We start from the raw sequence: 22,585 nt of genomic DNA, 5'->3' as shown, positions 1-22,585 counted from the left end.
AGCAAGAGCGAGACCCCATCTCTACTAAAAATAGAAAAAATTAGCTGGGGTATGTTGGCGCGCACCTGTAGTCCCAGCTACTCGGGAGGTTGAGGCAGGAGGAGGATCACTTCAGCCCAGGAGTTTGAGGTTGCCGTGAGCTAGGCTGATACCATGGCACTCGAGCCCGGGCAACAGAGTGAGACTCTGGTCTCCAAAAAAAAAGGTAATTAAAGTTGTCTGGAGTAGCCACTTTCCTGATACAGATACTTTTACTAGTCTAGATTTCCTTTACAGATATGCATTTCTTTTAAAAAGGACAGCTTTTTGGAGCTACGCCTGTGTCTGCGGTTTCTTAGAATAACCAGTGTTACCAAACCAAATTGGGGTTCACTCACTGGCACAGTAAAGCCAGACATTGAAGCTGAGAGTTGCAGCAGGAGAAATAGGCTTTCTTTGTAGGTCACCATGTAAGGAGAACGAGCAGCTAACCTTGAAACCTGAACTCCACGATGGCTTACTAGCTGGGGTTTTTAAAGGCAGAGGTACATTTCAGGTAGGCAGAATTGCAAATCAAGATGTGGAGGTTATATATTGGCCTGGCCCAAAAAGATGGGATATCCTGAAGTGTAGGGGGCGGAGGATTGGTGGATTCAGAGATTCTTGGATTAGTGGAAAGGAATGTTAAGATGGCTGTGGAGGGCCCCTCAGGGCCCTCAGGGGAAAATTTAGAACTAAGATTGGCGGTCTGAGTTCAGTTCCTCAGTTTCCTCCTTATCTGAATTTTCCATCTGGTGAGGGTTTCTGAAAAACTCTAGAACATATGTTAAGATACCATCATTTAGTTTCCGTAGGGAACCAAAACACCTCGCTTAGGAGGTCATTGTTTTCTTCAGGTTGCCCATTCACTTTTCAAGGCTAGCCAGGCATCCTGGAACTTCCCTTAAAGGAACTCAAGATTTTCCTTTATTTCCATGCTTGAGGGGCCTGGCAGGCCCTTAAGAGGGGTCCCTGCTCTGTGTCACTAGCTCAAACTATGCCAAAGAAGTATATTTGGGGGTGGCATATTCTGGTCCTACAGTCATATTAATATTTTAGGGTAATGTGTCCTGAGCCCCAACACCATCTAAGATGTGTGCTAAAGATACTTTTCAGTGTATCTGGAAAGAGAGGATGAGACAGTAAGGGGAAGGAAATCTGTGTTTTGAGTAGGGAGATGTGGTTTTGGCCCCACCTCTGCCCCAAATGCACCTTGGTTAAATTGCTTACCTTGACTGGACCTTCAAATGAGATGATCTCTCACAGCCTTAACATGCTGAGAGGCTAAGACAGATGATGTCATTGGCCTGCCAAATAGTCAGACTCATGTCTGACTCATGTCCATGGCAGTGAGTTCTTTCTTTTAATTTAGTTATGTTTTCTGTTGTCAATCTAAAAATAATCAAAAGGGTCAGAATCTAGTTTAAAGAGAGTTTATTCAAGTGCAAAGTTGAGGACAGGCCACCCTGGAAACACAGATTCTAAAGAATGGAAGTCAGTGTTCTGAAGTGTAGAAGTTTGAGATTACTTATAATAGACAAAGCTTAGGGAAGTTTAACAGAATTTCAGCATCTTTCCATATAAGGCTTAATGCATAGTTACAATGATCTGATTAGTTGAGGTGGTCTTGTTCTTTCAGGAAAGATATGCTTAACATTCCACACTGAAGAATGTAGAAGATGTAGCAGTCATGGGGTCTTTTGCATCATCTGGTCTTGGTTAGATGCAGGACAATAAAGGAGGCAGTTATCTATAACAAAGATCAGTAATTGGAAGCAGAGAGGTCTGGTCTCTGATCTCCTGGTCATTTACAGAATAAGAACAATAAGGAAGAGAGTTAAGCTATAATCTAAGAAGCAGAATTGCAGACATGTTTATATAACTCAGTCTCCAGGGCTTGACTTCCCCCTTGGCATAATAAATTTAGAGGGTCCTGAAACTTTATTTTCTTTTACACTATGATAGAGACACAAGCTATAGTAACCATCTTTAGGCATGGGGCTTTTTGCTTTTGAATAAATGTCCAGTAGGAAATCACTGGGTCGGAGGGCAAGAACATCATTATGGCGGTTGCTGTTTGTTGCCATGTTACTTTTCAGAAGCATTATAACAATTTACAGAGTTGTTAACTTTGTATGAAATAGCATTTTAACCCAAACTGATATAGTATTTGGTATAGTTATTTTTGTAATTTAGTTGGTATAAAATGGTACTTTAAAGTTGCTTTATATAATAGTAATTAGAGCAGCCCAGGCACAGTGGCTCATGCCTATAATCCTAGCACTTTGGGAGGCTGCGGTGGGAGGTTGCTTGAGGCCAGGAGTTCAAGCCTTTAGTGAGCTATGATCATGCCACTGCACTACAGTCTGGGTGACAGAATGAGACCCTGTCTCTTAAAACAAAACAAAACAAAGCTACCCTTTTTGGGGGGTGGTGATGTTTATGTACTTTATCTCATTTACTCCTCTCAGTGACCCCAGCAGGGACGCTAAATAGCTCACCTAAGTCTGTCACCTGAGGTTTGAACCTAAGGTAGTTTGATCTTAAAGCGCATTCTTTCTCTGAGTGCCTGTCCATGCTTTGATCTGTGTGTGTGTGTGTGTGTGTGTGTGTGTGTGTGTGTGTGTAGTTACCAGAGTGTGAGTTTTTGCTTTTGTCCTTGTTTATTGGCTGTGTTCTGAGGTATGTGAATTTTATATAGTTTTCTTAGTAAATTGTGTGTGCTCTTTGTGTAGAAGAATTAACCCTCATTAACCCTCTGCTATAGTGGAGGCAACAACGGAGGTGTATCCAGTACAACTGGGGAGAAGACTCCAGTGAACACTAGGACATCACCTTGTGTCTGGGCTCTCTGAAACCCTGTTTTCTCCCCCATGCAGCGGCCCTCCAGGCACTGAAGCGCAAGAAGAGGTATGAGAAGCAGCTGGCACAGATCGATGGCACATTATCAACCATCGAGTTCCAGCGGGAGGCCCTGGAGAATGCCAACACCAACACCGAGGTGCTCAAGAACATGGGCTATGCGGCCAAGGCCATGAAGGCTGCCCACGACAACATGTACGTGTCCACCTGCTGGTGGAGGGAGGCACCTGCGAGGCAGGGCAGTGCTGGCCCTGGAATGCCTCATGCCCGGGCTGTGGCCTTGGGTGGATGGACCCCTTGACTTACCCATTCAAGCATCTGAGTTTGTTTTAATTTGCATTCTTTTTGGGAACTTCCTCTAAAATAGATTATGTGCCCTGCAGCCTTTGGAAGCAGATCTCATGGAAAGAAAAAATATTTTCTGAGTAATTCAGGGTTATTGTGATGAGCATAGTTTCAAGCTGGAAAGGTTCTTGGAAGGTCCTCTTGCCCAGGCCTCTGATTATCAAGGTGGGGAAGCCGTGTCCCAGAGAAGAAAGCTGACTTGCCCTGGATTATATGGGAGCTTGGATAGAACTGGGATTAGAGTCAGTATCCATGACTTTTTCCTGATGCTCTCAGGGGCCCTGAAATGTGTGGTACATCGGAGGGTACTGGATCTATTCTCATGTCTGCTTAAATGAAATTTTCTGCCTCCTCCCTTGCCCTCAGGTTATGATTGTTGTTTTGACAATGTTCTTGGCCTGGGCAGTCCTTCCTCTTCTATATGGCTACTTCTCATGAGTAGTGGCCTAAGAAACTAGATGTATAAGCTTGCTAAAATTGTAACTAAAGGACAGGACTAGTCTAACTAACTAGACTCTAAATGAGGACCTCTCCTGTGAACAAAATTCTACATTTGTTTTATTGCTTAGATTTGGTAGCATATATTTGATAGTGCTTGGAGCCTTTTTTCCTTCCTCTTGGGTACTCAGCTGTGCTCTAGAACAGGGGTTGGCAAAACGCAGTCTGTGGCCCTGCCACCTATATTTGTAAATAAAGTTTTATTGAAATACAGTCATGCCCATTAATTTACATGTTGTCTGTGGCTGCTTTTGTGTTAGACAGCAGGGTTGAATATTTGCAGCAGAGACCTTATGGCCATAAATTCTGAAGTTTTTATTATCTGGCCCTTTACAGAAAAAGTTTGTTGATGCTGCTCTAGAAATGTGAGGTAGCAGGAAAAGTAGCCTTCAGATAAGCAAAGTGTTGTCTGAGGTGGATATTCATTGGGCTGAGCAAGTACATGTGTATATACTATATTGCACAATTGTGTATTTGTACTTGTGTCAATCGACAGGTATAGAAAACAATTCTGCACTTTTGCCTTGCCTTTTTGGCTAGTAGAGGATCCATAAGTGGATTTGAGTAGATGGGAAGGGCCTGTCAGGTGGCGTGGCTATATTTTATGATTTGTGATTTTATTACCCCTGCCCCCACACAGAGTTGCCCTTGGGCTTGAAGAGCTTATTGGCCCAGGAGTTAGAAGTCCTGTGGTCTCATCTGACATGCTTTCTAATTTGCATTTGGGACCTTGACCACTGAACTTTGCTAAGCCTTCTTTCCTTAGGATGTTGGAGTAGGTTATGTCTTAAGGACATTTCCATCCCCTTGATTCTGTGATTCTCTATTGTAAAGGGTTGGAGGAAGGCAATAATGACAAGTAATTCCTTGCAGGGAGTAATTGTAGGGGGTGTGGCTGGGAAGTTGACTGTGTGGAATGGGGTTTCTGCTCCTGCCTTGCAGGCCCTCTTTACACAGACCAATCAATTCATATGACATCTGTCCATTTCATTAAAGGGACATCGATAAAGTTGATGAGTTAATGCAGGACATTGCTGACCAGCAGGAACTTGCAGAGGAGATTTCAACAGCAATTTCAAAACCCGTAGGGTTTGGAGAAGAGTTTGACGAGGTGAGTAGTTTGGTACAGATCACATAAGCTTCATAAATGACACCCAGGCTGCCCCTTGATGTGCTCTTGAAGGCTCTCAGGCAGGGAGTATTTGGTTTGGAAATCACCAATTCTTACCCCTCCAGAGACTTGGACATAGACAGGGCATGGTGTTAATCCTCCCTGAATTCTGGAATTTTTTTTCCCCACAGAAACAGGGTCTCACTCTGTCTCCTGGGCTAGAGTGCAGTGGCATCATCATAGCTCACTGCAACCTCAGATTCCTGGGTTCAAGTGATCCTTCTGCCTCAGCCTCTCGAGTAGCTGGGACTACAGGAGTGCATCACCATGCCTGGCTACTTTTTTTCTAGAGATGGTGTCTCACTATGTTGATCAGGCTCAAACTCCTGGCCTCAAGCAATTCTCTCACCTCAGCTTCCCAAAATGCTAGGATCACAGGTGTGAGCCACTATGCCCAGTCTGAATTCTGGATTTTGAGGAACATTTTCCCTGTTTGGGGTAGCAGCTTAGGTAGAGTAATAGAACCTTCACTGGGACCCTTCAGACAATTGGTTTCAACAGTTCACCTTTCTGTGATGGGCCCTGGGCTTGGAACTGGGGTGGCAGAGGTGACCATGCCCTGGAAAAGTTTATAGGGTTTGCCCTCAGACAACTCCAACATGAGGTAAAGGCGAAGCCAAGGGGGGAGCATTTACATTTGACCCCTGAGGGATCTGTCTGGATCTTGGCCACCTACCAATATCTGCTGTAGCAATTTGGGACCTTGAGTCTCTTTAGGTTTTATAATACAATGTCAGCCCCTGCTGACAGTACTTTATTATGTGCTAGATTTGAGTCTCCTGAAGGTCAGCTCCTCTCCACTGATCCTAATCTTTGTGCTTTCTGACCCACACTGTATAACTAAGTAAACAGCCTGCAGCTCTTACCCTTAGCTCTCAGCACCAGGGCTTTCATGTTTCACTCTGGAGTTTGATGGACTAATCAAGTTAATTTCACTTCAGGAAACATTCCTGAACATACACTCTTTGTGCCCAGCTCTCAGATGAAATAGGAATGAAAAGATATGATCTCCTCTCCCAGATGCTCACAGTCTGGTACAGGACACCAGATGTATACATCAGCGATGCTCGACAGTGTATTACGTTCCCTAGTAGAAGCTTGTTAGGATTTTTGAATCACAGTGGGTGGAACCTGGAGTTTATCTCCTCTCTGACCTTCTCAGAAGGGTGTATGTGTCCACTCAGTGTCCGTAAGAGGCATGGCTGCAGGGGCTGGGGTTCCCAGGGAGAGTGCTCACTCTGTTTCCTTTTACCAGGATGAACTCATGGCAGAATTAGAAGAACTAGAACAGGAGGAACTAGACAAGAATCTGCTGGAAATCAGTGGACCTGAAACAGTCCCTCTACCAAATGTTCCCTCTATAGCCCTACCATCAAAACCCGGTGAGTACTTACCTGGAGTCAGGATGCCACATGGGGGTGATCTCATGATCTTCTGATTGGTTGCCTTTGGTTTGGGTCCTGAGCTTGCCCAGGATTGAGAACCAGATAGGATGACTACAGAGACAATGTCACCTGCCCTTTACTAGTTTCCTTCAAGAGCAGGGTTTCTTAATCTTGGCACCGTTGACACGGCCAGATAATCCTTTGGGCAGCAAGGTGGGGAGTCGGGGTGGAGTTGTCCTGTGCGCTGTGGATGTTTAGCATCTCCCCTGGCCTCTACCCACTAGGTGCCAATAGTGACTGCCCCTGAGCTATGACAGCCAAAAATGTCTCCAGACACAGTCAGATGTCCCTGGCAGGGGTTGGAGGGATCACTCCTAATTGGGAACCTCTGTTCTAGAATGATTTTTTTCCTATGTTACCAAAGAAGAGAAAATTCCAGGCACTGTGAGAAGGTATGAAAGTTTAAGTCCAGGACAGTTCTTGTCCCCTGTCTAGTATCCTGTGTTGTGCGCACCTGGAAAAGCCCAGGGCCTCAGAGGCAGCCCCTATGGGAAGGAAACAGCTTTGGCTCTTTCAGAGACCTGGTTCTATAAAAATTCCATTTCTTTCTTCCTCTTTCTTCTTCCCCTCTCCCATAATATTTCACCCCCAGGTAGAAGTATTCTACACAGAACTTCTAGAAAAAGTGAGGCAGTTTGATATGGCATAGAGAGAGCGCCCTGGGAACAGTGTGTGACCAGGTTGTGGGCACCTCCCTCTCCTGTATATAAAGAGGAACTGGCCCTTCAAATAGAGTTGGCTGCCTGGGGCATATGTGGGCAGAGCTGTCCAGCAGGCTGCCTGAAGGTGTATACAGGTGGTTCAAGTACCTTGAGGAGGAGTGAGGGGTTGGCAAGGATTAGATCTCTTGGGGGTTCTTCCTGCTGTCCCCCTACCTTGGATGCTGTGGGACCGAGGCCTCTAGGGAACCCTGATGGATTCTCAGTGTAGAATCCTTGTTTCACCTGGCCCTGCGGGGGGTGGAGAGGAGGCGCTGCAGAAAGTGTGCCCGGTTTTCTGTTGCAGCCTTTAGGCACCAAGAAGCAGTCCACTGACAGCCTGGAGATGAGGCTGGCTGCAAGGGCAAGGCCTGTCAGGTGGACACCACACAGCACAGCCCTAGCTCCCAGCCAGAATGTGTTGAAAGCACCACAGCCAGCCCTCCTAAATAACCTTCTCTTTCTTCGCACAGCCAAGAAGAAGGAAGAGGAAGACGACGACATGAAGGAATTAGAGAACTGGGCTGGATCCATGTAACTGGGCCAGTGCGGGCTGGGCCCAGACAGACTCTGATGGCCTGTGCAGTGGGCAGGCGCGTGTGTGTGCGGGGCAGGCAGGACGTGGTGCAGGCAGGTTCCATCGCTCTCCAGTCTCACTCCAAAGCAGTAGGGCCACATTGCTGCTCACTCTCTGCATAGCATGGTCTGCACCCAGTGGGACGGGTGGGGGGAGGGGGGCGGGCGGGGTGGGAGGTGCCTGCTGTTTATAATGTTGAATTTCTGTAAAATAAACTGTATTTGCAAATCCAACATTGAGCTTCTGGACTACGCTAACTCCACTGCTGAATCCTCAATGGAAAGGGTCGACCGTTTGCAGTTGAAATGACCTGAAAATGTAGCCTTTGTCCTTTTAAGTCAGTTGACTTGTCGCACATCTCTTTGTATACTTGTATGGTACTGGCAGAAAAGTCGTTTTTTAAAAGCCATAGGCTTTTCCTTGTCCTTAGCTGTAATAATGCATCTGAGTTTGATTTCCTTGAGAGCTGTATTTCTGTCCATCACCTGTGTACTGGCTCTGTGTCTACCACTCTGGCCCACTCCTCGCTCCTACTCCCTGGTCTTTTGGAGTTTGTAACACTAATTTGAAATGGATGATGTTCTCTTGAGAGCAAGTGAGATTGTTAGAATTAAGTTCCAGCTATACAGTTTTCTAACATAGCTCTAAGGTCCTTGTTGCTGTTTGTGATAACTGATAGATATCTCATTGAAAACATGCATACATTTATATTCAGATGAAATTATGGTTTGCACTGTCTATTAAATATCTCAATTAATTTTCATACTTTGCTGTTGTGTTTAATCAATCATTTGCCTCGGGAGTGGACCCTTTCCAGGCCAGCAGGGTGTGCAGTGGAGTCTGTGGAAACACACAGAAGACTTGACCATGACGTATATCAACAATTTGAACCAAAGAGAAGAACCTGTCTTACTAGAAATCTGTTCAGGGTCTAGAGTGGCCCTCGCCTTGCTTGGACCCTGTGAGCACAGTTCAGGGTGAGTTGGTTCTTGTGCAGCTCCAGGGTCTTCCCTGCGTGTGTTTTGCCAGGGTCCGTGGGCAGTGCCTGCAGGAGCCTCTGCCCGTGAGAAACCAGGGTGTTCCCACTGGCCAAGGTCCATCTGGTACATTGAAGAAAATGGCCTTTCCCATGGGCAGGAAGTGCAGGGCAGTGACTGAGAATCTAGGACACAGAGGTCATCTCAGGTCTGCTGCGACTCACCATGTGACTTCGGCCCAGCCCCTTCCACTCTCTCTACTTTTCTTTCGTCTTGTGTCCCCTTGAGAATCTGATGAACACTGTGGACTCTACTCTCTTCAGAAAAGTAGGTATATACATGTTCGTCCTTAATTCTGCATACAGATTTGCAGTATTGAAATGACACCTCTGTCCCCCTGTATTTTGTCCTCAAACCTCTTAAGATTAAAACCAACCTGAGTTTAAAATTAGACACTGTCATTGCTCACTCGATGCCCTGGGGCAAGTTGCCTATCCTCCCTGGGTCTCATTTTCCTATTTGGAAGGCAAGAGGGTGGGATGGGACTAGCTCATTCCATAGGTCCGGTCTGTGTGAAGTGGCTCATACCCTGTTCCTCACTCCTCTTCCCGGGGCTGCCACACTTAGAAATGGGACTTGTTGACAGTGGCTTGAAAATGTGTGACTTGTACGGAATTTGGGTCTGGCTATTTTCAGAAGTTCTTTCCACCTCAAGAAGAACCTAGTAGCAATGCTTGCTGCCGGCTTCCACCTTCTTAGTTGGTGTGGCCCAGGCATCATGTAGTGCGGGAGATCCGGAGTGGACCTTCTTAAGCTCCTCTCATCAGCTGCCTTGGGGGCTTCGTGCCCTTGAGAAGTCTGGGTGAGGGAACTTGCAGGCCCAGAAACTAGGTCCAGGGCAGTGTCTGGGACTCCTCTGAGAAATAACTGTTTATTTCTGCTAGATGTGGGCCTTGTGCCCGGGCCTGTGGGAGACGGTGCTCAGCAGTACCCAGCCCCTTTCCTGTTCTAGGAGGCTCTCAGAGCGGGAGAGAGAAGTTGCCATGTTAGGATCCCTTGGCTACAAGCAACAGAAGAGTCAACCAACTGGTATAAGCAATGAAGACATTTCCTTACTTATTCAACACATTTATTGAGCACCTACTGTGTGCCAGGTACTGTTTAAGGTGCTGGGAGTGCATACAACAGACTGAGTGCCTGCCCTCAAAGGGCTTACCGTCTTAATAATCTCAGAACAAGAAATCTTGGTGGTGGTGGGGTTCTGGGTTTATGTCCTAAAGAGCCAATTTCTTTGCCTCCTTCCACTTTGCCATCCTGGGCATGTGGGCTTTGCTTCTTAGGCGTGCTACCTATGGGTCATGAGATGGCCCTTATCACATACTCACAGTCAAGAAGCAGGAGGCTCAGCACCTGCCTGCTTTTACTCCACCTCTGCCCATGTTAACAGGAAGGGAAGCCTTTCCCAGAAGACTCTGCACAAACTAGTCCTTATGTCTCTTGGGCTGCAACTGTCAGATGGCCACTTGTTGCTTCAAGGGAGTCTGGGAGAGTGGGTACTGGACAAAGAGGTCCAATCAGGGCTCTCCCCTAGGGCTAGGAGTGGAGCCCCCCTTCCCTGAGTATATCGGTGCCTGCCTACTTGATAACCTGGACAAAACTGGGGTTCTGTTAGCAAGGAAGAAGGAAGAATAGTTACTGAGTAGGTGGCACCAACAGGGTCCACCATGGAGACAGATACCAAAAACATCAGACAGACTTGTGGTCAGTGCTACCAGTGTCTTCTAAAAAAGTGATCTGATCATGACACTTGCCCCTTTCACATCCTAAGTCTGCCTCCATCCTCTCCTCTTTTTTTTTTGAGACAGTCTTGTTTGCCCAGGCTAGAGTGAGTGCCGTGGCATCAGCCTAGCTCACAGCAACCTCAAACTCCTGGGCTCAAGCGATCCTCCTGTCTCAGCCTCCCGAGTAGCTGGGACTACAGGCATGCGCCACCATGCCCGGCTAATTTTTTCTATGTATTTTTAGTTGTCCAATTAATTTCTTTCTATTTTTTAGTAGAGACGGGGGTCTCACTCTTGCTCAGGCTGGTTTCGAACTCCTGAGGTCAAACAATCCGCCCGCCTCGGCCTCCCAGAGAGCTAGGATTACAGGCGTGAGCCACCGCGCCCGGCCCATCCTCTCCTCTTTTGCGGTTGGAAAACTAAAGGTGCATCGGCCTTAGCCAAGGAGCTTGTTAAAAATCCCAGAGCTGGGTGGGGTCCCTAGAATTGCATTTTTAACAATCCCCTTGCGTAATTGTGGTGTAGCTGGGCTGGGCCCACACTCTGGAATACTCAAGGTCGACAGGATCAGGTCCTCAGAATGGCTTACGTGGCCCCTCCATGACCCACCCCCATTTTCATCCCCATCATCCCCCCCCTACTCCTCGTCTCCTGGACACTGCCCTCCTCATCCTCCTGCAGGGTTTGGTGCTTCCCCTGCCAGGAAGCACTCCTGCCAGTACTTCCCACTCCCTTACCTGGCAGTGAGGCGGTCGCATTTCCTGGCCCCTGGGCCTGCTTGGCACAGATCAGGTCCTCAAGGGTGTGTGAGGGAACATCTGTGTGAGGTGGAAGGTCAGAGGGGGGTACTGTTGCCTGGGTCTGCCAGGAGCAGTGGGATTTGCACTTGCACTTGAAGGAGCAGAGTTTCTAAGTGTGCCTGTGAGGAGTGGGGCGCCAAGGGAACCTGGGAGGGAGGCCCAGGAGGAGTTGGGGGCGGGGTGGGGGTGGGAGTTGCTCGGGAGGTGGGAGGCAGTGGGAGGTGGGACGGGAGAGGATGGCTGGGATCTGCGACGGAGGATGTGCACAGTCCTTAAGAGTCAGGCAGGGAAAACAGGGAGGAAAGGGAGGAGCAGAAAACAGGAAGGAAAGAAGGAAGGAAGAAAATTAGGTGCTCAGGTGATAATTTGGGGGCCAGGGGAGGGGTAGAGGTGAGGCTTTAAGGCAGCCTTCCGTTTCCCTCAGGGACTCGCAGACAGGTTTTCAGAAGCGGCAGCGGCGGGGGTACTGTGGAGTCAAACCTGCCGCTTCCAAGTCGGGACCAGACAACGGGCAGGCACGTGGGCAGGCCACCTCGGCAGCGTGTAACGTGGACGGCAAGAGCACAGGGTCCTGCAGTCTGGCCCACGAGTTTGAGAGCCTGCCTCTGTGGCGCCCAGGGACTGCGAGAGCCTGGGGAGGTGACCTCATGCCCCAGCCTCAGTTTTCTCATCTATAAATGCAGGTAATGACAGACCTGCCCGTGTTTGTTTCCTGCGGCTGCCATAACGAATTACCGCACATGTGTTAAGGTGGCTTAAAACACAGAGATTTAGTTTCTCCCAGTTCAAGAAGTCAGAAGTTGAAATCTAGGCATCGGCAGGGCCCCTAGGAGAGGAAACTTCCTGGGCTCTTCTGGCTTCTGGTCGCCCCTGGCATTCTTTGGCTTGTAGCTGCATCACTCTATCTTCGCGTGGCCTTCTCTGTGTCCTCCTCTGTCTCTTAAGTATCTGCATGTCATTGGACTCAGGACCCACCCTAATCCAACAAGATCTCATGGCCATCCTCGCCTTAGTTACGTCTGCAAAGACCCTATTTCCAAATAACGTCACATTCTGAGATTCCAGGTGGATGTGAATTTGGGGGGACGCTATCCCAGCGAGACCCACTGCCTCATCTTGCTGTGAGCGCGTGGCCTGCAAGGCCCCAGCAGGCTGTAGGCAGCTCAGTGAGGCAGAGGCGGGAAACACAGGTATCGCCGACCCCAGGTGCCAGATGTGCAAACCAAGGCTCAGAGAAACCTCAGGTGGCCCTGCTGGTAAATGACAGGGTGAAGAAGCAAATGAAGTCCTTATCCTATGAAGTGCATTCATTCAACAAATGTATGCTGAGCACTTCTATGCCAGCTCTCACAAGCTCATGGTTTGGTGGGAAAATTAGAAAGGCGGCCACCATTCATCTCTTCATCATCATCGCCACCACAGCTGGGTGATCAGTGGAGTGAGGCCCACTGGGAAGAGGGCTCCTTCCGCAGCAGGGTTGTGGGAGGAAGCACTGTCGCAGCCGACATGGAAGGGTGAGGACTCAGGAAGGGAAACGATTGGAGATGAGGAGCTAGGTGGGGAGTGGACAGCCTGCGCAAAGGCCTGGAGCCACCCTGGCTTGCCTGCAAGCCGAGGTGAACAGGGACACAGTCAATAGACCTTCAGTAAATATTTATGACATGAATTACAGATGAGGAGACGGAGGCACCAAGGTGCTTCTGAGTTTCACAGCAAGAACCAGCAGAGCTAATTCATAAACCCGGCTCCCCTGTCTCCCCACCCGGGTCTCTTCCTGTGTGCCCTGGGTACCTGCCTTACAGAAACAGCTTCCTTCCTTCCTTCCTGCTGAGCTGCAACCTGGCCTTGCTCAGGCCACAGCGGAGTCAGGGGGAGCTGGGATGGACACACAGAACTTTGGGTCCTGCAGCCCAGACTCTGTGCCAATCCCAGGCTAGATTTCCGTGAGGCTCTGGTTAAACGGGCCCAAAGTCCTGCAGGGCCACTGGGCTGCAGCCGAGGGGAAGCGTCCCCCTCCAGAGTGGAAATGTGTGCAGCTCACAGCGACACTCCCTGCCTGGACTTTTTGGTTTTTTTTTTTTAACAAGAACAACAGCCCTAAAAGAACAGTGAACATTTAGAGAGCATTTACTAAGAACAGGCACTTAATCATCTCATTTAACCCGCACAGGAACTATTTCAGGGTAGAACCATTTGTTGCCCTGTTTTGCAGCTGAGGAAGCCAAGGCTCAGAGGGATAAAGTGAGAGGTCACAGAGCTGGTGAGCAGCGGAGCCACAAGAATCCAGCTGCCACCACCCCCAAGCCCTCCCCTGTCGCTGTGGTGGGGGAGGGGCCAGTTCACAGAGGCTCCCTGGCCCCCTAGAAGGCGCCAACCCTGAATGCCACCACACGCTGGGGTTTTGGAGGCCCGACTTCCTCCCACATCTACTTCCTTCTGAGGACCTGGGATCATCCAGGGTGACCTGGAATGGAGCGGTGGGGTCACAGCCATGCAGCAGGGTTGAGGCTCCTATCACATCCACCAGGGGCTGATGAAGGTGGGACATCTCTGAGCTGGGTCCCCCTCCCTGCCCTGAGGCCCTGTCTCTTTCCCCCCAGACAGTCTCAATGATGCCACCTCTGTTTCCTTCTCTCCCTCCTCAGCTTGGGCAGCTATGTAGGGACATTTGGTTCCCTCACAGAAAGCTTGGACGAAGACACCATGGTAAGTAATGATGGCTGTTTCGCTTCTCTGTTGTTGCATAAGAAACCACACTGAAACTTGGTTGTGAAAAGCAACTATTAATATTTTATTATGTTCACAGATGCTGTGGGCCAGAAATTTGGAAAGGGCTCAGTGGGGATGACTTGTCTCTCTTCCGTGATCACTGGGGCCTCACTTGGGAAGAAGACCTGAAAGCTGGAACCATCTGGAGACTTCTTCAGTCCTACGGTGTGCGCAATAGTTGATGCTGGTTGTTGGCTGGGACCTCCCCTGGGGCTGTCAGCAGCAACTTGCACCTTCTCTGTGTGGCTTGGGCTTCCTTATAGCATGGAGGCCTCCAAGTAGTCAGAACTCAGGGCTCTAAAAGTGAATGTCCCAGCCAACAAGGAGGAAGGTGTGTCACCTTTTGTGACCTAGCCATGGAAGTCATGTAGAATCACTTCACTTTATTTTACTTGTGATAAATGAGTTGCAAACCCATCCAGGTCCAAGGGGAGGGGAATTAGACTCCACCTCTTGATGGTGGCATGGGTAGTTCTAAAAGAGCGTGGGGGACAGGAAATATCACTGGGCTATCTTTGGGAGCCATAATCTGCCGAGATAGCTAACACAGAGTGCTTAGTAGGTGCCAGGTATCGAGTGAACTCATCTGGTCTCTGAACCCTTATTGGGAGAATATTTTTAAATATATAACATTTATTTATTTAAAAATTAGATATATGTACCACTGTACTAATATATTGTGTAATAATACATACTCAACTCCTTGAAGTTTAAAAAGGCTGGGATAAGAAAGAATAAAAAATTTCAATGTTTTCATTCCGTATTCCAAACAAGTTAAAGGATTTACCTTTGAAATCTGTCCCCCTCCGCCCCCTCCACTGCCACCACCTGGTCCAGGACACCATTAAATCTCTCCCAGGCAACTCCTGCAGTTACTGCCCTGGTCTCTACCACCCACCTTGCCAGAGTGATCTTTCTAAAGAGCTGTCCCTCTCTGTTTAAAAACTCCCCTGGGGCCGGGTGCGGTGGCTCAGCCTGTAATTCTAGCACTCTGGGAGGCGGAGGCAGGTGGATCGCTCAAGGTCAGGAGTTCGAGACCAGCCTGAGCAACAGCGAGACCCCCCATCTCTATTAAAATAGAAAGAAATTATCTGGACAACTAAAAATATATAGAAAAAATTAGCCGGGCATGGTGGCGCATGCCTGTAGTTCCAGCTACTCAGGAGGCTGAGGCAGAAGGATTGCTTAAGCCCAGGAGTTTGAGGTTGCTGTGAGCTAGGCTGACGCCATGGCACTCTAGCCCAGGCAACAGAGCCAGACTTTGTCTCGGAGAAAAAAAAAAAAAAAAAAAAACCTCCCCTGACATCTACTGCCCCTGGACATGGTCCCAGCTTCCACATTCGGCATGATTTGGCCCCTGCCTGCTTTCCACACTCACTGAAGGCCCATTCCTTGGGCATGTCTCACCCTGGGGCATATCTCACCCTGGGGTTGGCAGCTCATGTGCATCAGAGTCTCCTGGGGACTGGTCCAATTTGCACATTCCTGCATGGATCAGAATTTCTTAGTCGGGGGGAACTCAGGAACTTACTTACATTTTAGACATTCTTCCAAGTGATTCTCTTATTAAAGTCTGAGAACCCCGCCTACTCTTTGAGATAATCTCTTCTAGGGCAGCACTCTCACCTCCATTCTGCAGATGAGGAAACTGAGGCCTAAAAACAATAACTTCCCTAAGGTCTCAGTGTTTAGGTCAGGGAATTTAAGGGTTAGCGCAAGTCAGATTTCAGGGGCAAATGCGCCTTGAGAATCTCCAAGGGGCATTTTCTAAACTACTGGACCGGAGTGTGAGTTCTGCAGAACACCTTTTTTTTTTTCTTTTGAGACGGGTCCTTGCTCTGTTGCCCAGGCTGGAGTGCAATGGCATCATCATAGCTCATTGCAGCCTCAAACTCCTGAGCTCAAGAGATCCTCCTGCCTCGGCCTCCCAGAGTGCTAGGATTACAGGCGTGAGCCACCGCCCCGCCCAGAACACCTTTTGGGAAACGCTGCGGGGTGACGCCTTGGTCTGGAGAGGGAGCCCTCTCGGGCCCCTAGAGGGTCCGGCGTCCTCCCGGTCAATCCTCCCGCCGCTCCTTCCGGGTTCGAAGGGCTGACGCCGCAGCGCGCCCCGGGGCCTGCAGGTGGCGCCATCTCCCAGGCAGTGAGGCCCCGCGCGCCGCCGGCACCCGGAGAGGGTGCGCTCTTCCTGGGTGGTCTGCGCCTGGGAGAGGGAGGGGCCTAGAGGAGGCGGAGGGGTGGGGTGTCTGCTTAGGATCCTCCTCCCCTTTGCCCCTCTCCACCATACCCCTCTCTACCTGCTTTCCCCCTAGCCCCGCTCCACCCGCTCCCCTTGCAAGGGCCCGCTGACAGCGCGGGAGGGATGCGTCCTAGTCCCGACCAGGGTCTCAAGGGTGAGAGGCTACAGGTGAGGGGGGTGGTAGGAGAAGGCGGGTGAGCCAGCCAGGAGGTGAGGCCGTTGTCATCACAGCGATCATAGTAATGGGCCTTATTGACTGAAGCCCACTCTGCAAGGGGCTGGGGGCACTGGTTTGCCCATCTTCCAGGCCTCTCCTGTTCGGGGCCCCTCCCCTGGCCCCAGGAGTCTGGCAAAGGAGGGGACAGCAGTGTGGATGAAGCCTCCCCCCTGGACTTGTGGGAGGGTGGGAGTGGATCTCAGGCTGGGGACTTCAGTTGTTGTCCTTGAGTTGGGTCCTCAAAAGCAGGGACCCCAAACTGCTGCCCCTCTGCTCTTCTGGTGACCTGCCCATCTCCACACTTCGGCAGATTTCCTTCTCCAGCCCCACGAAACCAGCTTCCTCTGCCTCTCCCTCCTTCTGTGTGGGGCCCCGGCCTTCCTGCCCTGGCCTTCCAGCCTCAGGGGGCTGAGGAATCATCCAGAGTCCCACCTTGCAGGGTGACCAGGCTCTGCTGGCCTGGGAAGGGGAGGCCCAGAAACTATGTTCTTAGCACGCTGCCAAGGAGGCTCTTGGACACACTCGGGGGAAATGCTGATGAAGAAACACCTTTGGGGAAAAAAAGACCCTGACTAGTAACGTTTGCTGATTTCCGTGGTGTAAATACTCCCGCCACGGCCAGTTTCAAGCTGCTGACATGACAAAGAAATTCCTAACAATGGAACCCCTGGCTCTCAGAGTTGACACAAGCTGCCTCCAGCACAACAGTAGAAAAAGGTCTGTTTATGGTTTTGAGTATTTAAGAAAGACCCGTCCTCTGCTTTGGTCAGGACAGGCTACGGCTCTTGTGGGGCCCAGTGCAAAGTGAAAACATAGGGCCCCTCGTTTAAAAGTTATTAAGAATTTCAAGACAGCAGCAACAGAGTATTGAACCAAGTGTGAGGCCCTGTGTGGTTGCACAGGTCACACACCCCTGGAACCTGCCTGCCAGGACCTCCTCTCTAGCCTCTTGCTGTCTCCCTGACCCCTACACACTGTTCTCCACTCAGCAGCCGGGGCTACCTCTTAATGTCTAGGCTGGATCTTGTCGCTCCCTCACCTGCTGCTTGTCCTTAAGAGCAAGGGCAAGGCCCTGCTGCCTGGCCGGATTCCCTGTCCCTGGGCTCCCCCATTTTCTGTTCTCATAGTTCCCCACCCTGCATCCCACCTGGCTCTTGTCACTGTAAAAACTTGACATTCAGTTGTACAATGTTTGTCCCTCCAGACCATAGTTCCACAAGTACAGTGGCCATGGTATTGCTGTGCCCAGCGCCGCTGTGGGCCTGCATTCAGTAGGCACTCAGTATGTACTGGAGTGAATAAAACTAATTAATGGATGAAAAGGACTGTGGGACCAGGACAGGGCTCTTCAAACATTTTTTGGTAACTGAATCACTTAGTCAAATGGGATCTTCCAGGGAAGCCCATGACATGAAACAGATAAAAGTGTAGCTGCTTTGCTTGCAAGGGGGTGGGGGGACCCCGACACCAGGCAGTCAGTGAGAATGAAGGGACCTGGTTTGGTGGCAACAATATTGCCACTGTCCTTTGTTCTTCCTACAGGTAACCTTAGACAATCCCTCTTGGCTAACATTAATGGTCTGGTTTGTGTTCTTACTGGCCAGACCCTGAACTTTAGCTGTCACATTGGTTGTAAATCCAGATGACGTCCCATCTCCCCTCATCCCTGCCCATGTGGTCACTCTTGGCCACCTCTTGGCTGTGAGGACGGCAGCTGGGCTGAGTTGTGAGCAGAGGAGGGGGAGGGGGCGCCAGTGCAGGGCTGCAGGCCCCCGGTGCAGCCGGCCTGTCTCGCCCATGCTGTTGTCATCCTGGCCTCACTTTGGTCAAGTGAGCTATATGCTCTCTCTCACTGCCCCTTAACCTTGCTTTAACACCAGTAAGCATTTATTAAGCACTTACTGGGTACCCAGCATGTTGCTAAGGGCTTTCTGGGTTTTATTTCTATCGGTCCTCACAACGAGCCTTAGGAGTGGCTGTCATTATATTCCCCATTGAACAGATGAGAAAGTGGAGGCTCAGAGAGGGAGAGTGACCTGGCCAAGGTCACATGGTGGGTGATTCACACTTCCTGCCCACTCTGACCTGGGCCACAGACCAGTGCTTTATGGATGAGAAGGCAAGAGGGCCCAGGGCCTCATGCTGCTTCTGGTGGCCTGGCTGTGTCCCCTGCCCTGGGAAGCACTCCTGGCTCTTACCTGGGAGGCAGCATGGCCAAGTGGCATTGGAAGCAGACAGGCCTGAGCGTGAATCCCAGCTCTGTCACTAACCAGCTGTGCAACCCGGCTGCACAGGGGCATCTCTGGCCTCACTCTCTCGCCTGGGCGAGGGCAGCATGGATGTCAGAGCCCCAGGTGGGGACAGGGCGTGTGAAGAAGGGGATGTCTGGCACCCAGTACAGTGGCCATGAGGGATCTTCACGCTTTACCGACCCTGGGCCCATCTTAGAAGAAAATGGAACCCCCCAGGGGGTCTCTTTCCCGCCCCTCCTCAGTGGGTCTCGGAGTGGGATCCCGAGGGAAGCTCCCCTTGGGGCTGTCCTGTGCCCCCCTCCTCCTGGTGAGAAACGGCCGAGGCAGGCGCAGCGTGAGGAGGGGCAGGACGCCGGGCTCAGGTCCTTGCCTCGCCACCGGCTGATGCCCCGACCCCCTCTGGGCCTCAGTTTCCCCGCCTCTAGCACGGGGCTCCTGCAGAGCATGTGAGACGGGGTCCAGAGCAAGTCCAGGTGCGAGGCCCAACGGTGTGCGGTCAGGACGCTTCGCGTGAATGGTGGTGGGTTCGTGTCCCAAGGCTGCTGTGTCAAATTCCCACCAACTTAGTGCCTGAAGCAACAGAAATGTATTCTCTCGCAGGCCAGCGCCGCACTGCTGCAGAGGCTCTGCGGGGGGGGACCTTTCTTGTCTCTTCTGGGGACACGGTGGCAATCCTGGGCCTTCTTGGGCTTGCGGCCTCCAATCTATGCTCTGTCTTCACATCGCTCCTCCTCTGTGTCTCCTCCTGTCTCTGGCAGGACACTTGTCATTGGAGTTAGGGCCCACGAGGGTTATGCAGAATGATATCATCTCGATATCTTAGTTATGTCTGCAAAGACCCTTTTCCCAAATCAGGTCACGTTCACAGGTTCCAGGGATTCGGATGTGGCTGTACCTTCTGGGGGGCCACCCTCCACCCACTGCGGGGGTTCTGACCGTCAGCGCCCCTCACAGGCTCGCTGCCAGAGGAAGGAAAGTGAGGGCCAGAGGTGTCCTCTAGGGACCTTAGTGCCACAGCAGCAAGCTCAGTACGTGTGAGCCCAGGGAGCAGAAGGCCACCAGGGGAGCCTGGCCCAGCAGTACCGAGACCCTCCCGTTTTGGGCCTTAGTCCTGGGCCTGGGCCAAGTTGTCGCCCCAGGCCAGGGTGGTAGCACACGACAGCCCCGCATCTCCTCGCCCCATTCTGGCAGAGCACTACCCAGAAACATATTTTACCCATAAACGGGCCAATTAAGAAGGCAAATGTTTTCAAACAGGAGGATTTATTGGCATAGATTGTGCCATCCCTCCAAGCGAGAGGAGTGGGGTGTGCGCCGAGCCATCTGGAGGGGAGTTGTTTATCATATTTATTTAGTTACGAGTTGCTGGTTTGGAACTGGCAGGGCTTCGTGAGGTGTGAGCGCAGATCCCTGGGAGGGCACGGACCCGGGCGGCTCTGTGCACACGTGTGTGCCGGTGTCTGTGCAGACACGCATGCCTTTGTACCTGAGTGTATGTGTCCACAGGCCTACACGTGCCTACTCATGTGTATGCCCCTTTATCGTGTTCTCTCTGTGTGTATAGAGGCATGCCTGTGCGTAAGTGTAAGTGGGCCTGCATAATGTGTTCTGGTGTGTGCGTGTGCACATGTGTCTGCATGCATATGTGTGTGCACATTTGTGTGCTCTCTTCTTCGTGTGTGGGTACATATGTGGCCTTGTGTGCACTTGCATGTCACAAACTCTTCGTGCCTTACCCAATTTAACTTCCTGGCAGCATTAGTCGTCTCTGGCAACTACCCATGTCACCTTCCCCTGATCTCTCTTTCCTGGGTGTCACTCTTCTCCTCTCCTCTCTCTACACCAGGGGTCACCCGTAGGTCCTGTGAATGTGAGAAGAGGGCCTGGCCTGGGCTGGGCTCTTGACACAGACTCATTTTCCATGTTAAAGACAAAGGAATTGTCTTGGCCTCTGCAAAGATGTGTACTTTCCTGTTTTGCTTGAAACACAAGCCTCTGCCTCTACCTCTGAGACTGCCCTTTACCTCCCAGCGTTTGATAGAGATGTGGGACACAGACGTGACTGCAAGTGCAATGATCACTGACACAGAGCTACTGCGCCCCAGGTTCTGGGAGGCGCTAGGGAAGGGTGGAGACTGTGGTCAACTGGGGAGCACGTGCCCCATCTGAGGGGCGGCCACTTCTTAGTGACGGTTGCTCTGAGGGGTTTCCAGCCATGTTGCCAGGTCTTCTGATTTTCCGAGAGAGGCCAGAGATCTGCATTTTTAAGTGAGCATGCTTGAGTTTTAAACACTAGCTCAAAGATTTTTGAGACACTGTGCAGGCCCAAGCGCACTTGTGCGTGGGAGGGGTGAAGCCCAGGGCTGCTCGTTTGCAGCCGCCCCCATACTGTCCCAGGTGTGGCTGTTCTGTGGCTTTAGGGATCAGCATCAAGCTGCCAACTGACAGCTGTGCCTCTGCGTTGGGTCCAGACTCATCCTGAGTCAGACCCTCCCAAGCTGGGCTTGCATCTTGTGAGCGCCATGAATCCAGAATGTCTACAACACGGTGCAGCATCCCCTCCCCTGGGTCCTCGAGTCAGACGCAGCCCCGCCATCAGCCCTGGAGACTAGAATCTGGGTGTCATCCTTGGGTCCTCTCCTCCCCTCAGCTTCCGTGGGCATCTAGTCACCCAGTCCTGCTGGCTTTGCCTCCAGGACACATCTCTCCAGGCTCCGTCATGTCCCCTGGACGGCTGTGACTGCCTGTTCCAGCATCCCCAGGCTTCCGGCTGTGCCTCCCAGTCCCTTCCCACCCAGCAAGGTCCACAGAGCTCTGCATGGCTCGAGCCCTGCCCACCTTTCCAGCCTCATCCTTCCCTCTCCACACTGGCACCTTAAGCTTCAGCAGCACCAGACCACTGTTACTCTAGTTACTGCCTGCTGTCTTTGCACACGCTGTTCCCTTTTCATGGAATGCCTTTCCAGGCCCCCCCACTTCCCCTGACTAACTCCTCTGTGTCCTTTGAGATCCCACAGGAGGCTCCCTCTGCAAAAGGGTGATGATAGATCTCACCTGATAGGGTTGTTCTCAGGTTTCCATGAGAACATGCCTGGAACAGTGCCTGACACACAGCAGGCGCTCAATCAATGTGCGTGCCTGCCCTGCCTGCCACTCCCTGTGGAGGAAGGACCCTGGGAATTCACTGTTCCCTGAGGGATGAGACAGCGTGGCCCCCAGACAGGTAATCTCGTAGCCTTCCCTAGTCTTGGACCTGGTGACTCTCAAATGACATCAGCTACGGAACTTTACCAGCATGTGGATTTTTCCAGGAGCCTTCTTCCGCTAAATAGGCATTTTCCTATTTTCACTGGACGTACATTAGCCACAGAGGACTCTGATTTGTACAGCCCGTGTTTGAGACAGTGACGTTCTGGGCTGTAAAGATATAATGAGCTCTCATAAGAGATGGTTTCCCTGGAGCCAGAGTGGGGGCTGGGGTGGCCACAGCGTGATTGGAACTCTAAGTGTCTAAAGTGACTGTCTCAAGTCCCCGGAGCCACAATTCCATCAGCCTCTCCAAACGGGAAATTCAACTGCGTGTGTTAAAAAGATGGTGGAGGATGAAAATGAGAAAAGAAAATCATTCCAGATGAAATTAAATTTTGGAGTCATTTGATGGAAGGTTTAAAAATGAACAATAACAGCGCCCCCAAAAGCGCATCTTCTCCAGCTCGGCTGAAGGGGAGGGGGGTTTGTTTTCTGCAATTCCAGAAGAATTTTTCAGTTTTTGTCTTTCTTTCTTCACCTCCCTCCCTCCCTCCTTCCCTCCTTTCCCCCTTCCTTCCTTCCACAAATGTTTCCTGAGCGCCTACAGCCTGCCAGGCACTGCATCCGGCACTGGGGTGGAACAGCAAACAAGGCAGGTGTCGCGCCTGCTCTTACGGAGTTTACAAC

At 50.8% G+C, this 22,585-nt stretch overlaps 1 protein-coding gene across 1 annotated transcript in view; it reads left to right on the top strand.

The window, feature by feature from the left end:
- CHMP4B (charged multivesicular body protein 4B) overlaps nt 1–8,379 on the top strand; it is a 42,342-nt gene extending 33,963 nt beyond the window's left edge. The window contains exons 2-5 of the mRNA XM_012637719.1: nt 2,898–3,075; nt 4,720–4,834; nt 6,150–6,276; nt 7,511–8,379. Of these exons, the coding sequence (XP_012493173.1) occupies nt 2,898–3,075; nt 4,720–4,834; nt 6,150–6,276; nt 7,511–7,575 (485 nt within the window). The 3' untranslated portion in view covers nt 7,576–8,379. The remainder of the gene's footprint in view (nt 1–2,897; nt 3,076–4,719; nt 4,835–6,149; nt 6,277–7,510) is intronic.
- The last annotated feature ends 14,206 nt before the right edge of the window (nt 8,380–22,585 follow it).

Source organism: Propithecus coquereli, unplaced genomic scaffold (assembly GCF_000956105.1).
Source record: "Propithecus coquereli isolate 6110/MARCELLA unplaced genomic scaffold, Pcoq_1.0 Scaffold122, whole genome shotgun sequence".
Taxonomy (NCBI): Eukaryota; Metazoa; Chordata; class Mammalia; order Primates; family Indriidae; genus Propithecus; species Propithecus coquereli.
Note: the sequence above shows the minus strand (reverse complement) of the source record. Positions and strands in the feature narration are given on the sequence as shown.